Source organism: Carlito syrichta, unplaced genomic scaffold (assembly GCF_000164805.1).
Source record: "Carlito syrichta isolate Samal-C Ts95f unplaced genomic scaffold, Tarsius_syrichta-2.0.1 Scaffold289015, whole genome shotgun sequence".
Taxonomy (NCBI): domain Eukaryota; kingdom Metazoa; phylum Chordata; class Mammalia; order Primates; family Tarsiidae; genus Carlito; species Carlito syrichta.
In genome coordinates, this window is record NW_007233111.1 from 322,120 (window position 1) to 337,104 (window position 14,985).

Here is a 14,985-nt window from a genome sequence, read left to right on the forward strand (position 1 = left end):
TTCCAGTTAAACTGAATTATTTGATAGGCATTAAGTAGCATTAGGTACTATTTTTTCTTAATACTATTTATATTTTATGTAGAAATACTATTCAGAAGGCAATAATCTGAGGGAATTTTACATTTTTCCCTTTGCTAGAAGTGAGATTACATAATCACTCCTGTTACCATCATTTTGCAAAGAAAAAATCTGCCTGTTTAATTAAACCTCAATTATTTTTTCTTATTCAGGAGACTTACAACATTTATTTTCTTCCTTGTTTCTGCAGTCTTTTTTCTTCACAGGACACAATTCTAAAGCACTTGTGATTTGTCTTGTGGTTTCTCTCTCGGTTGAGAATGAATTCAAGAGCACAAAGTAGAAATGTCCTGATGAAGTAGCTGACCCTTTCATCTTAAGAATGATAATATAAAACCCTTCCTTCTCAAGAAAACTGAAGCAAACATTTGTGCTTCCTCCATCTTTTGTGGAGTCTTCCTTCCAGATGAATTGCCATTTTTTATTTGTCAGACTCAACAAGGAGATATAACCTTTGGTCAAAGAGCAAAATTTTCGTTTTACATTTTCCAGTGGTGACAACTTAAAGATAAGCTGAACAATTTCAAACCAAATGACTTGACAAAATAATTTCATTGGAAAATTGGAGTCTAAGGAAAAGTTTTTGAATGGAGATTAATTGCCTTCGGTCCTCTATGGCTTTAAAAGGTGTTGAAAGGTGATTGCATGATTATTTTCCTACACAAATGCATGATTATACGATATTGAAAATTAAAGTTGCATTTGGAGAAATAGTGCTCAAAGCATACAAAATTTCAGATATGTAGAATGATTGAATTTTGAAGATCTGTTATACAGCATGGTGACTATAGTTAGTGTATCGTATACCTGAAAATTGCTACGAGAGTAGATCTGAAATGTTCTCTATACATACACGCATGCACACACACACACACAAAGTTAAGTATGTGAGATTATGGGTCTTTTAATGAGAATGGTTGTGATAATCATTTCACAATGTATACATAAATCAAAATATGGAGTTGCACACTGTAATTACATACAACTTTTATTTGTCAGTCACACCTCAATCAAGCTCAACAAATTAAAAAGATACAATTATAGGTCACTAAAATGGATAACAAAATGTTAATAATTATTTGTTATTGGGGAAAATATTCCAAAGAGACATCAAAGTATAATATCAACATATTTAAATAGTTAACTTAGTAAATTTATAATCGAACAAGTCCTAGTTTATAAAAATAAGTAGATCAGTGTATATATTTGCCCCTTCAATAACTTTCATAGAAGTTATTTCATCTTGGAGAAACACTTTCAAAACTTACTGACTTTGGATGGCAATGTGAAATCACTAAAATAATATCCCCAAAGATAATGTGTATTGCAGTCCTTTGAAATGCAAATTGTAATGAGTTCAAGGCATTTCAGTTCTTTTCTGGAACACTGGATTTTTTTCTGTTAAATATATATATAGAAATGCTCATTTTAATAAAAATTATCTGAATTGAAAAATGAGTAAATTTCAGTTTTTCTTCCCTATTTTTACGAAGTATATATATCTTTTTTTTTTTTTTTTTTTGAGTAAGAGTCACACTCTGTCGCCCAGGCTGGAGTGCAGAGTCACACTCACAGCCACTGCAGCCTCGACCTGCTGGGCTCAGGTGATCCTTCCACCTCAGCCTTCCAAGTAGCTAGAACCACAGGTGCACACCACCAAGCCCGGCTAATTTTTTGATTTATTGTAGAGACAAGATCTCACCAAGTTGTCCAGGCTGGTTTCAAACCCCTGGACTCAGACAATCTCTTGCCTCCACCTCCCAAAGTGCTGTGATTACAGACGTGAGTAACTGTGCCTGGCTAGAATGTATATATTTCTTAGAAAGTTATCTTGTTTATCATCGTATGTGTAGAGCTATTTAAGTCCAGTCTTTCACCTTGATTTCTTCCCTTTGTAGTTACAGGCACATCTTTAACACTACTTTAATTTTCTTATGTGTATGTGTGCTTTCTTGAATGATTGGCAGTCTTCTTGATCTTTACATTAGAGTTTATTGTGATTATAAGCAGGTGTAAGAGGTCTTCTAAGCTTTGACAATTGTCTTCTAGGTTTTGGAAATCAAGAGAGTAAGACTATTTCTAGCTTAGGAATGATAAGCTCAGCATCTTTAACTTCTCAGGACAACATCCATTTTGCTAAGAACACCTATTTTCTTTCGAAACCAGTAAGTTTTACAAGTGCTAATTATTTTAGGCTACTTGCCTACTTTGTTCTTGAATATTACGTTTTTAGAGGAAGTGTGAAGAGGAACAGAGAAGGAATTGTTGGAAGGAGAACTGGATACTTCTGCAGAGGTCTGATGATAAATGGGAGGCAAAGGAATCAATGCCAAATCTGTTCTTTTGGGAGACTTTCTTCACTTTCTGTCCTATGATTCCTGTTTGATAATTAGGTGACCTCAGGTAATCTCCAGGATTCAGTTAAAAAATACCAGAGCCTTTCTCTTAAAACTTATAGCATCAGTAGGAACACTATAATTTTCTACAACGTTTGAAGAATTTTCAAGCAGTAAAGCCGGTATAATAAAAAAGCATTTGCTTTCAAATTCTTTTTTTCTACTCACTGCTTGGTACAAAAAAGTAAAGCTAATTTCTTCAGAATTTTGTAGAAATCTTTATTTTTCTTGCCAAATTATCTAGAAAATGAAATGAAAATTGAAGGGAATAGATATGTAGACATTAACTCAATTCACAAGAAATTTCAGATTGTCTTCTTGTTAAGTAGTGAATAATTTTCTCTATAATTTGAGTAAAAACATTAAGAATTAAAATAGAAATAAAGATAAAAAACTGGAAGAATGTAGCATACATACATTGAGTACTTAGTGACAATGAGCACCAAATAAATGTGTGATTGGTTTGGGCCTGTTACGTTGCTGTCCTCATTGGAATATTCTCTGCCAAAAGGTCACTGGCCCCAAAATCAGTCATTAGTAGCCACTTTAATATTGTATTTTCTGTCCACAGGAATAGTTGAGCAGAATACTCCAAATATTTGGTCATATGAACCTCAAATTAAAATATATGTGTGTTTATGTGTATAATGGCTTATATACATATATACACACATCTATTTATTTTATAATACACAGAACGTATACATGCATATATATATATATACACACACACATACATTTATATATCCTGTGTAGTTATACATGCTTTCTTTCTAGTATATTCTCTGTATTATATAAAATGCACACCATAGAATTGTAAAAGAATTATTAATCCTATGACCCAGTGGATTTTTTGGGCACACACTGAAGAAAGCACAATCTATCTTTGATGACCACTTAAATGGAGGTTATCTTTGAACATTTTCCTCATTTACTTATCTTCTGCCAGCTGTCTTAACAATGCTTATGGCCACTGAATAGGCCGTTGAAGTATCTTTTTTATTCTTCATTTTCTGTAACTATAAAATTATACTTCCGCAAAACCTGTAGCACCTCTTCCTACAATGACCCTAGTCATATTGGGGAGGTCCTGGGCACTTCCATGCCAGAATTTTAGGAAGAAAAGGGAACTATTTAAAGATATCTTCAAAAAATACAAGGCACCCTCAAATTGTTACCTGAACTGACAAACTCTCTTCCGTAGGAAAGTGGATTTTTTTTTTCTCAGAAAAAATGTGAAACTCATGAAATAAAATCACGTTCACCAACAACTCATTATGTATGCATTAAGTATCTGTTTTGTTAAAGTCAGTTTGTCAGAGGATCTGCATATTTCTTCTTTTTAAAATGTATCTTTTTGAATGTGAACTTTTTAGCTCCATGTTGTGGGCATGATTGGAAGATGGGGTGGGAGTGAGGTGCAGATATGAACTGAAGCTAGAAGAGCTCCAGTGTTGTTATAGATAGGGAGTTGTAATGCAGGACTCAACCTCTGCTGCCAATGCCCAACCACACGGTTTTCCTTTTGGTTCTTGATGCCTCTGTTTATTGAATCACAGTCATCAGTCTTCGAGGTTTCCTTTTACATGAGCAATAAACTAACACTAAAATAATTAGTACTTCATGGAAAGATTGCAGCTTATGCACCCACATATAATTTAGCATCAATGATCCTCTGAAAGTTCTGTGTTCTTTATACTTGTGTGCGTTTTTCTCCTAGATGTTGATTCTGCATCAAAAAGTATATGATGAGTGGTTACACCTTAAGAGCATTAGATCTGAGTGACAGGGACTAAATTGCCTTTAGGAAATTTTACACTTGCCTGTAGCATTCAGGAATCCAGAAGACTTTGGAACAGGTCCTTAGACTCTGGCTAATTGGAGCTAATTGTGTTTTCACATTGACGAACTTATAATTACTTACAGGCACACCAGGAAACTTCAAAGAGCTATAGGCAGGCAAATCTTTTACAAGCTACATTTTATATAAAATTGGTCTCATAGACTAAGCCTGTGATTAAAGGGAAAGTTTTCAAAATCAAGAGAAATGTCTAGTTGCATGAACACAGTATAAATTTCTCTCATGCTCTTAGGCCTTATCAAGGTTAAAAACATTATATTATTTAGTCTGAGAGTGAGGAAACTGAACAAGATTGAAAGGAGATTTAATACATCTTCAACTGTATGGAGGAAAATTATGCCTTTTCTTCGCAAAAATAAGAGATTCTCTTCAAAGTGATTTAGATTGACTCTGTGGGAGAATAGTTTAATAGTAGTGGTTATACTTTTAGAAAAAGTCACCAAGAGAATAATGAAGGAAATTGCAGGAAAAAAAATTGAAAACCATCTGTGAGTGGCTTATTGTTCTACAGCTGGCCAGAGGATTCAATGATTAGTCCAATTCAACAAATATTTATCAAACATTGTTTGCTAAAAGAATCTACAGTTTGGGAGAGAAAAAGGAAAAAAACATATCAATAACTACTGTACAGGGCATATTTTGACAATTGCACAAGAAGTAAGTGACTTGAGAATTCATGAGCGAAAGTGATCCTTTACATTTGAGGAGATCAAGATACAGTTCATGTTGGATATATCACTGGAGCTTGACCTTGATAAAAATATAATTTTAGTTGATGAAACAGTGTATGGTGTGGTTGTTGGTATGTGCATGTGTGTGTACGTGTGTGTGTTTGTACGTGTTTAAGGACAGTGAGACAAATTCTAATTAAGAAAATGATACAGAAAAGCAGAAAAAATTCACATGGAGCAGAGAGTATTTTGGTTTACTTGAAATGTAGAGCTAGCTAAAGATAATAGATGAGCCGGGCTCGGTGGCTCAGCCTGTAATCCCGCGCCTTTGGGAGGCTGAGGTGAGTGGATTGCCTGAGCCCGCAGGTTCGAGACCCGCCTGGGCAACTTGGCGAGACCTCATCTCTACAATAAATAAAAAACTCAGCCAGGCATCGTAGCGCATGCCTGTAGTTCCGGCTACTCGAAAGGCTGAGGCGAAAGGATCGCCGGAGCCCAGCAGGCCCAGGTTGCGGTGGCCAGGAGCGGCCACTGCACTCCAGTCTGGGTGACAGAGTGAGACTCCAACTAAAAAAATAATAATAATAACAGATGATCTGCCCCAGAAGGGAGATTCAAAGAGGAGAGAGAAGAGAGTTAAAGAGAGAACTTGAATTAAGAAGGCAAAAAGGGGAGATAATCAAAAGGAAGGTGCTCAAATTCTATTTCATTTATTCTTTCAACAGGTATTTGTTGAGCACCTGCTATGTGGCAAACACCAAAGCTACCAGGGAACAACTATTTCCCACCTCCATGGAGCTTATGATCTAGAGATAGACAAAACTGATTAAAGGTGATGCAATAAACTTAGAAGCACAATTGAAGAAAAGGCTTCAGGGAAGGTGAACTGACGGGGGAAGAAGAAGGGTATTGGAGGCAGTTAAGGGAAGGGGAGTATAAGACTGAAGAGGTAGGCAGAGACACAGAATTAGGCTTTGGTGAATAGGCAGTCTTCAGAGGGCTTTGAATATGTGGGTGACACAAACAGAATTGCATTTAGGAAAAAAATCACCAGTGGTCCCGTTTGGAATGAGAAATAAGAGAGGAGTAAGTTGCATGTGGGAAGGTGAGTTGAAAGGCTGTTTCAGTATTTTAGGCGCAGATTACTGTGGCTTGGTCCAGAGTTGTGGCTAAGGAGATGTGCATCAAAGGAAGATCCAGTTTGAAGACTAATAGGAGATCTATTGGAGCTGGCAATAATAACATATGTTGCCAGTTGCTGGAGAGGTTGTGAGATTAGCAACTAGATATATGGCTTTGCAATTGATTGAGTGGTGACCGGGTTTACAGAGATATGGAAATGAAAGGGGGCACAGATTTCCCAGGAGCATCATGTGTTCAGTTAGGAAATGCTGAGTTTGAGCTGCCATTAAGATTTCAAGTAGATTATTGAATAGGTGGTTGGAAGTGTGAGATTGAAGCTCAGGTGGTCTGGGATTGAGATGGAAATATGCATATCTCCTATAATTAAATGATGAACATAAATGAGATCACCCAGGAAAAGAATATGATATAGCATGAAAAGAAAAGAAGACCTAGGATGATGCTTTGGAAAATGCTAATAAACTAAAACAGGTATAGAAGATAATGATCCCGAAATTATCTTCAGGGTATTAGGGAGGGTAGGAGGAAAATAGGAAGAGTGAAGTGTCACAAATAACAAAGAAATAATATTCAAGAAAAAGAGGGGAATTGGTTCACAGTGAAAGACACTGCTATGAGGCTAAATAAGGTGAAGACTAGAATGTTTGTTGGATCAGCATTGGTCAGGAGTGGAGGCTTCTTCGGGAAAGCCTTCTCTCATCTGATGGGCATAATTAAATGTACCCTCATATGGGTTTTCACTGAGGTGTAGTTATTCTTGTTATAGTATCTACTGTTTCCTAGTTTCCCTCACTAAGGGAGACAAGAGCTGTTTTGCACAATTTATTTCTCAGAACATGAGTCGCTTTTTGAAAATGTGAAATATTAAATAAATATTTGCTGAATATATAAGCAAACCATAAAGAATTGGCAGACAGGCAGAAAAACCTAGAGAAAACAAGTAGTGGCAAGTTCCATGAGTTTGAGAATGAGGAAGACTAATAAATGCCACCTTCATCCATGTCACACATGCATGTGGGTCATGAGGAAAGATTGAGTTCTTGGTCTGAAGTGAGAACCCTCCTTCTAGAACACTATTTTCAGAATTATAGTTAGTCAACTGTTATTATTTGACCTTTTAAAAAAATCAATTTAACTCTATTTTTTTAACCTGTGATGTTCTTGTAGATATCAGATAGCTTTGTTGAATGACATCATTGAGAACTATCAATCAGAAGCCAGAAGCCAGGTCATTAGCTAGAAAAAGCAAAGGAATTGCCCTCCTAAAGCCTGAATAAAATTTGCTCTTGAATTCAGAAGTATAATGAGCACTTAAATGAAGAGAGCTAATAGAAAGAATTACCTTTCTCACCTTCACTTTCAAATGACAGTTTTCTTCTTCGTGATTTACAGTTGTCTCCTTCAGAATCATTCATAGATTTCGATCGTAGTAAGAGATCAGCCTTTGTTAATGGAGCATGAAGATAAAATGAGTGATTACTCAATTTGAACATAAGTTGCTATCAGTAAACTATCTACTATCTCATATCATTTCAACCACCTTGAGATTTAATTATTAGATTGCAGGCAAATAGCAATCTAACAGACAGAATAATTCTTTGACCATGTAATTGGGGAAATTATGGTTGCAGAAATTATTTAGTAGAAGCATTAGGGGATGTTAGCATTTAGAGACCAAATATGCCTTTATGTTGAATATGTTTATGTAATTTGGGAGAGTTAAAAATAATATGGGGGGACCCCAAACGCCCCAGAATTATAGAAAGGTGGCCCCTAGTATAGGCTTCCCCTGATAGGTAAGTGTTTGGAAAAACCATTGGCATCAGTGTACCATCTAGCTTTGTTGTGAAAGGCTAAGTTCAGCTTCAGTAAAAAATTTTTTTGGACACTCTTTCTATGTGTTTGCCCATTTCATGATGGGTGATTTGTGAGTGTACCTGCATACACCATGCTGAGTGTTCAGAAGTTTTTGACTAAAAATGGTGTGCCCCCAAGCCCCACCTTCCCTATTCACCTGATCTCACAAGCAATGAAAAAGTCCTCAAAGGGAAACGTTTTTGCCTATGTAGAAGAGGTGAAACAAAAAACGGCAGAAGCACCAAAAGGCATCAAAACTGATGAGCTCAAAAACTGTTCTGTGCAGTGGAAAACAGTATCTCGATAGGTGTATTGCATCAAATGGAGAGTACTTTGAAGGTGGCAGATGTTTAAACATATAAGAATAAACATGCAAGTTTTAAATTTACTGTTTTGGGTGGTGCTCCCTCTTATAGTTGACCCTTGAACAGCATAGGTTTGAACTGTGCAGGTCCATGTTTTTTTTTAGATAGAAAAATATAGTTTATTTGTAAAGTAAATTGGAGAGAGAGAGAGAGAGGGAGGAGATTCACCTCCCCAAGATAAAAAAGGGGGTCAAAGTCAGGAAACATGGTGACCAAAGCTCAAAGAGCCATGTGATCATACCTGAGTTTAACAAAGCAATGGCCCTACAGGTACACTTTTATTTGTGGAATTTTTTTTCTCCGCCACCCCTTAGACAGCAAGACCAACCTCTCCTCTTTCTCTTCCTCCTCAACCTACAGTCTACCTACAGTGTGAAGATGACAAAGAGGCAGACCTTTATGATGATCCACTTCCATTTAATGAATAGTAAACATATGTTCTCATACTTGAAATTTTCTTAATTTTTTAATTTACTTTATTATAAGCATATAGTATATAATAGATAAAACATAAAAATATGTGTCAATCAATGTTAACATTATTGGTAAAGATTCTAGTCAACAGTGGGCTATAAGCAGTTAAGTTTTTAGGGAGTCAAAAGTTACACACAGATTTTTGACTGTGCTCCTAACTCCAGCATTGTTCAAAGGTCAACTGTAGTAATTTAAAAAATTTAAAAACCTTGAAGATTTTGTATTATTGAAAGAAAAAACATGCAAGCTAATTACATTTAGCTCTGAAGCTTAAACGACACAGTAATGATCACGGAGTTAAATTTCACAGTAATAAACCGAAGGTTCAATGAATATTATGCTCTGAGCTTTTTATTATATTGTCTGCAAATTCTCTTTCCTCTCCTCTGGTTCACTCTATACAATATTATCAGTCTTGTAAATAAAATGAATAAACTTTTATGAAATGAAGTTACCTGATATTGATATTTATTACTTTTTTGAGGCAAAATCAAAATGAGGTTGGTGACATAAAACTGGGATGTGATAAATTACTGAACTGATATTATGTAAAAACATATGCTCTTAATAACAGGAAACTTTTACCACCTAAATATTTTTTAAACTTTCCAGTGTTTTGAAAAGAAGCAATTATCTGAGCTAGTGCATCAGGATATTAAATGACTCCCTGGTGACCTTAAAAGTTTCTTTTTATGTCTTTCCCAGTGACTGGGAGTGACTAAAACTCCAGGGAGAATCAAATCTATGTCACCTTTTACCTAACTATTGACTCCAGGATCTTTTCTCCCCCACCCCAGGGAATATATTACTTAGCATATAAATATAATGGCAAATACCAAACAGTCATATTTAACTTCTAATTTTTAAAAAAAGTATTTATAATTGGAGTGGAATTGCAGAATTTTAAAAGAAAGGGATGGAGAAGTAATAACCTACTAATAAATTTTAGGCTGTAAGTTTTAATATCCATAGAATAGTAGTAAGTGATAAGAACACATTTTGACAGTGGAGGAGAATGAGGGATATTAGGACGACACCTCAAAATCCATTCCAAGTTAATTTGTATGTAGAATTATTTAAAATATTATTTCTGTTAGGCAATATGTTATTTATCCTGCAGCATTAATATTGACTGTGAAATATCACTGTGAAATCTGATTAATTTATACTTCTGGGATTTTGAAATTGTGTTAAATTTAAACTTTTATTTAACCTTAAACTAAATTTTTTTTTTTCTTTGAATTGGAGTCTCACTCTGTCGCCCAGACTGGAGTGCAGTGGCCGCTCCCGGCCACCGCAGCCTCGACCTGCTGGGCTCTGGCGATCCTTCCGCCTCAGCCTTCCGAGTAGCCGGAATTACAGGCATGCGTTACCACGCCCAGCTGATTTTTTGATTTATTGTAGAGATGAGGTCTCGCTGCCTAGGCGGGTCTCGAACCCGCAGGCCCAGGTGATCCACTCACCTCAGCCTCCCAAAGGCGCGGGATTACAGGCTGAGCGACCGAGCCCGACCCCTAAACTAAATTTAAAAGTTTAGGGAGCTAAACTAAATTTAAAAGTTTAGGGACCTAAACTTGAATGAGATTAATTTTTCATTTTTACTGAGAAGACATGGATAACCAATGTATAGTTTAAATAATAGCTGAGAAAATATTTTAATCTCTGTATAAGATAAACACTTTTAAGGAATTTTCAAACTTAGCATCATGCAGTTCTTACAAATAAACCAAGACTTTTAAATCAACTATGTCAACTAGGTCTTCCTACAAGGTCAAACTTAATTGACCTACTTAAAATTATTCAACAATTTGAAGCAATTAGGCTAAATTTCATTCCTATAATTTAGAAATTTCAATATTCAGCTGCTTCTTCCAAATATTTAGAATTGGTAAAGTTTTGCTGCAATATTTTGCTTGATTTTTCAGAAGTACTTGTGCAATCTAAGAAAAAATAAAAGGTCAGAAATATGAAAATAAGCAAACAGTTAACATATACCTTTGCACTCTCATGCCTCAGGTTGAAAGTCAACTCAAGGTTTGTCAGAAAGTGATCAGAAAATTCAGGATACATATCCAAAACTTCCAACAGATCTTCTCTCTGAATTTTATGCAAGTCACAGTATGTGAGAGCTCTTACATCTGCATTAGACTTTCCAGGTTTGGCATAAAGATGAACCATTTCTCCAAATATATCATTTTTTCCTTAAAAAAAAGAAAGGGAAAGAAAAAAAGGAAAAAGAGGAAATTCAAACAATTACTTCTTTCTAAAAGTAAAAGGGACCACTGACCAATTGACCAATCCTTGAACCAAAGACTTCTTTTTTCATTTAGAGAAATAGTTTTATTACAAGAAAATAACTTGGAAATTTGATAATAAGCATATTTTAATGAATAATTTTCTGAATGAGTCATTTCCTTGCAATAAAAATAATTTTTCTCTGTGTGCATGTGTGGAGTAAGTTTCTGTAAAATAATCCAAAACTTGTGAGAAAAAACAAGTGAAAGGATTACCAAAAAATTTATCCAGAGATTTCAAATGTAAGAGCCCATGGCCAACAGACAATTGGGCAGCAAAGTTCCAGCACCTAGTCTAACTGCCCCAGCCCATGTTTGCTGAGTAGAATTTTGCCTTGAAAAGTCACCAGTTTTGGAATAATCCCTTATATTTCCTTGTTTTGATTATTTGGCTAAGCATCTTTGGATATAGCAAACATTCTTCAGTCTTTAGTCTGGTATGACCCACTTTGCTAGCAAAGTGTCTCATCACAGAGTATTTTAAGGAAATACTTTTAAGAAGTCGTCTGATTTGTCAATCCGGGACTATGAGGAGGACCACAGAGGGTCAGATTCATGATATTTCTGTCTCAGGATGTTCTCCGGAGGTGATGCTGAACAAGGAGTTATGGTGGAGCTCTTTTAACACTTTGGTGATTTTTGGAACAATTTGGACACACCTTGTTTCTTTTAATAATTATTTTTGAATTCTTAATGAATCTCTGCAAGTGACTAATAAATGTAGTTATGTTTTTTCATCATATGTAGTTATGGTTTTTTGTTATATGATTTTTGTTCTGAAAGTTTGCCCTCCTTGCTCTCCTGTAAAACCTGAGGTTATTTTGGTGTCTGACTTCTGGTGAGTTCTCCCCATCATCTCTGCCTGGCCACCTGCCAGCTTCTTTTCAAGGTCTTGTTCAACGATGAATATAAGAGCAACAGCAACAACAACACATATTTATTGAAGAGTGATAGTTGCCAGGCCCTCTGTCAAATGCTTAGGTAAATCATTCTCATTTTATCCCCAAATAGCTTCATAAAGGAATGACTAATTATCATCCAATTTTTATAGATACAGAAAGAGAAGTAAAGCAGTAAATGGATTAGCCTAAGGTCACCTTCTTTGGTTGAGTGATCTGGAGAAGGGGAGAGGATAGCCAGGATTTAATCCCATGCTTTCTGACTCCAGAGTCAAGGTCATTACATACTTGATACTATACATCTAATCTCCTTCCAAGATTTTCCCTGAATGTCATGACCACTTAGATTTTTCTGTTTCTGATCATCCAAGTATTTAAAAATTGTACCTGTGGTATGTGTACTTAGTACATATTGACAGATTACTTGATTATATAACTTAAAAATCATTAATGGCAGTGTAAAATAGTACTTTCTTATATCTATGCTGAAGCTTCTTCTCAGATTTAGAAAACAAAAACAAAAAAATTCCCTGGATGTGTTATTTCAGCTTTTGATAGACAACCTCATATATACCATACCGTGGAAGATATCAAAGACTTTTACATAATAAAGTTATGATTAGTAGAAAAGAAATGCTGAAATGTTTCTGTTTTAAGTGAGAATTTAATGGCAGTAAGTCAAACATCTTATCTTAACTCTAAAAGAAAACTGACATTGAAAATTGTACAGACACCATGCTTTAAATAAATACTTATCAGTCTTTCAAATAGAATAATCATAATTTGTGAGGATTTTAGGTGATGACTTGCATGAAAATAGGGATAGAAAAGGGGACTGTCTTGAAATTTTTGATAGTTTTGATAGGTCAGTATATATTTTTTAAAAAAAGCTCTGAACTAAATTAAGCATGAGCTTTTTAAAAATTAGCTAACATGGCTGTAAATGAACAAGGAATAAGCCAGTCCATGTATACAGCTTAGCAACCCTCTAAAATTGCTATTTTATAAAACAAGAAGGCTTGTTACCTTCCTGTAGAAACTTGGACTGACTTATTCGAATACAAGGAATGGAATGAAACACCTTCTTCCCTGGCAACATACCAAGGAAAACTATTAAGTCTAGTGAAAACCTAACTTGATTGTTTGGAGTTAAAGTGATTTAAAATACAAAAGAAATCATTTTTGTCTTCTTATTGGATTGAAAACCAAGTTGTACATTTTGGTCAATATTGAGAAAGTAGATAAAATTTTAATCATAATAAAATTAAAATATATAGGTTATTACTCATACTTCCTCATTCATGTATTTGGGTTTTGTGCTATGCAGCAAGTGAAACAGACTTCCCTAATCTTTTGGAGCTAACAGTCATATGTGAACATCAAAAGTTGAGTGACAGAAAATCAATGAATTACATGCCCCTTTTGTAATTGGAGTTTGATTTAATCCACAGGAGAAAAAAAAATAGTGCAAATTTCTACAGGCACTGGGGTAGATGTTACCATAGGGAGAGTGAGGTTTAAACCACTGAAAAGGTGGTAGGAGAGGAAAAGAATAGAACACATTTCTTTCTGTTGCCTTGTTTTTCCCTTTTGTTCTAACATTCCAAAGAAATCCTACGAGCTCAATTTATTTCTGAAGAGACAGACTAAACATGGGTTTTCTTTTGCACCCACACCAGTTGAATTTATTACTATTTTAAAACTCCTCAAAACCTCTATTCTCATGTGTTATGTTCAAGGTCTATACTTCCTAGGTGAGGACTCATATAATTTCATTTAATGGGATATGGCAGGTAAAAGTGCACAGTGAATAAAGAAGATTCATCAGAACATAAACCCAGTTCATGACAGGGTGTTGGCACATGCTAGCAAGTATGCCTGTAACACATATATTTTATTTTAAGGTGTTGAGGAATCAAGTATGAAGCTAAGATCTAACATGAAAAAAGAAAATGCTGACTATTTTCATATAACTGGCCTCAAATGTCTAGGTAGCTGCCAAGAACTGAAGGGAATCATGGAAAAGTTTACACATCAGAGAATGAGTTAGACAGTCAAGAAGCATATTTTCTGCAAGGTTAATTTGATTTAAATTCAGTTTTAAATATAGCATTTCAAATTACCCACCACTCTGATATAGTTTTTTAAAATAAATAAATAGATCCGTTTTGTAAAGCAAATCATTTTAAACTATGCATTATGCTAGCTTAATAACGGAATATGTCACCATCCAGTTCTAAAACACTCACCCAGAATAGCCACCACAATGTCATCTTTGAGAATTTCAATGGAGCCTCTGGATAAGAAATAAAGTGCAGTGAGCACATCCCCACAGTGAACGAGGGTGTCTCCTGGAGGTGCATGGGTGGTCTTGAACTTCATCGCCAGAGCTCTAAGGCAACCTTTACTTGCTCCCCGAAAAGCTTTGCAGTTTTGCAGCAAAGTCTGGTTGAGATGTAGACAAATGTCAGCTTGTAAGCATTCTGGGAAACCCTTTAGGACCTGAAGAAAAAAAAGAAAGTTTCATACTACCAAGTGCACTGGGTACTGCAACCTGAAATACAGTCTATTTCTTGCTCACAGAACTGCAGGTGTAATCATTGTCACAGGGGATTTCTACAATGCTTCTACCTCGTCTACCTTAATGAATACTTGGTTTGCTAAACATGTCAGAATTTTTAACTCAGATACTTGTTCTCTGAATTACTGCCAGCATTCAGACTCAACACAAGTGCTGTCTCTTTAAAATGTAATGCCTACAACTTTTCACACTGCTTCTCTTTCCCTGTGTTATGTTATGTGGCATCATACTGTGCACAGATATAATGCAATGTGACAATTAATAAGACATAACTAATGAAAGGCGGTACAACTAGAAAGACAATCAACCTTTTGAAGGAATATCAAGTCAATTTAGATTGCCATCTTTGGTACACATCTTAGTTAT

General features: G+C 35.4%; 1 protein-coding gene across 1 annotated transcript in view; it reads right to left on the reverse strand.

The window, feature by feature from the left end:
* Positions 1 to 14,985, reverse strand: part of KCNH7 (potassium voltage-gated channel subfamily H member 7) — a 138,676-nt gene that overhangs the window by 17,122 nt on the left and 106,569 nt on the right. Inside the window, exons 7-9 of the mRNA XM_008054082.1 lie at positions 14,288 to 14,540; positions 10,841 to 11,046; positions 7,492 to 7,591 (exon numbers count right to left, since the gene is read on the reverse strand). Coding sequence (XP_008052273.1) covers positions 7,492 to 7,591; positions 10,841 to 11,046; positions 14,288 to 14,540 — 559 coding nt within the window. The remainder of the gene's footprint in view (positions 1 to 7,491; positions 7,592 to 10,840; positions 11,047 to 14,287; positions 14,541 to 14,985) is intronic.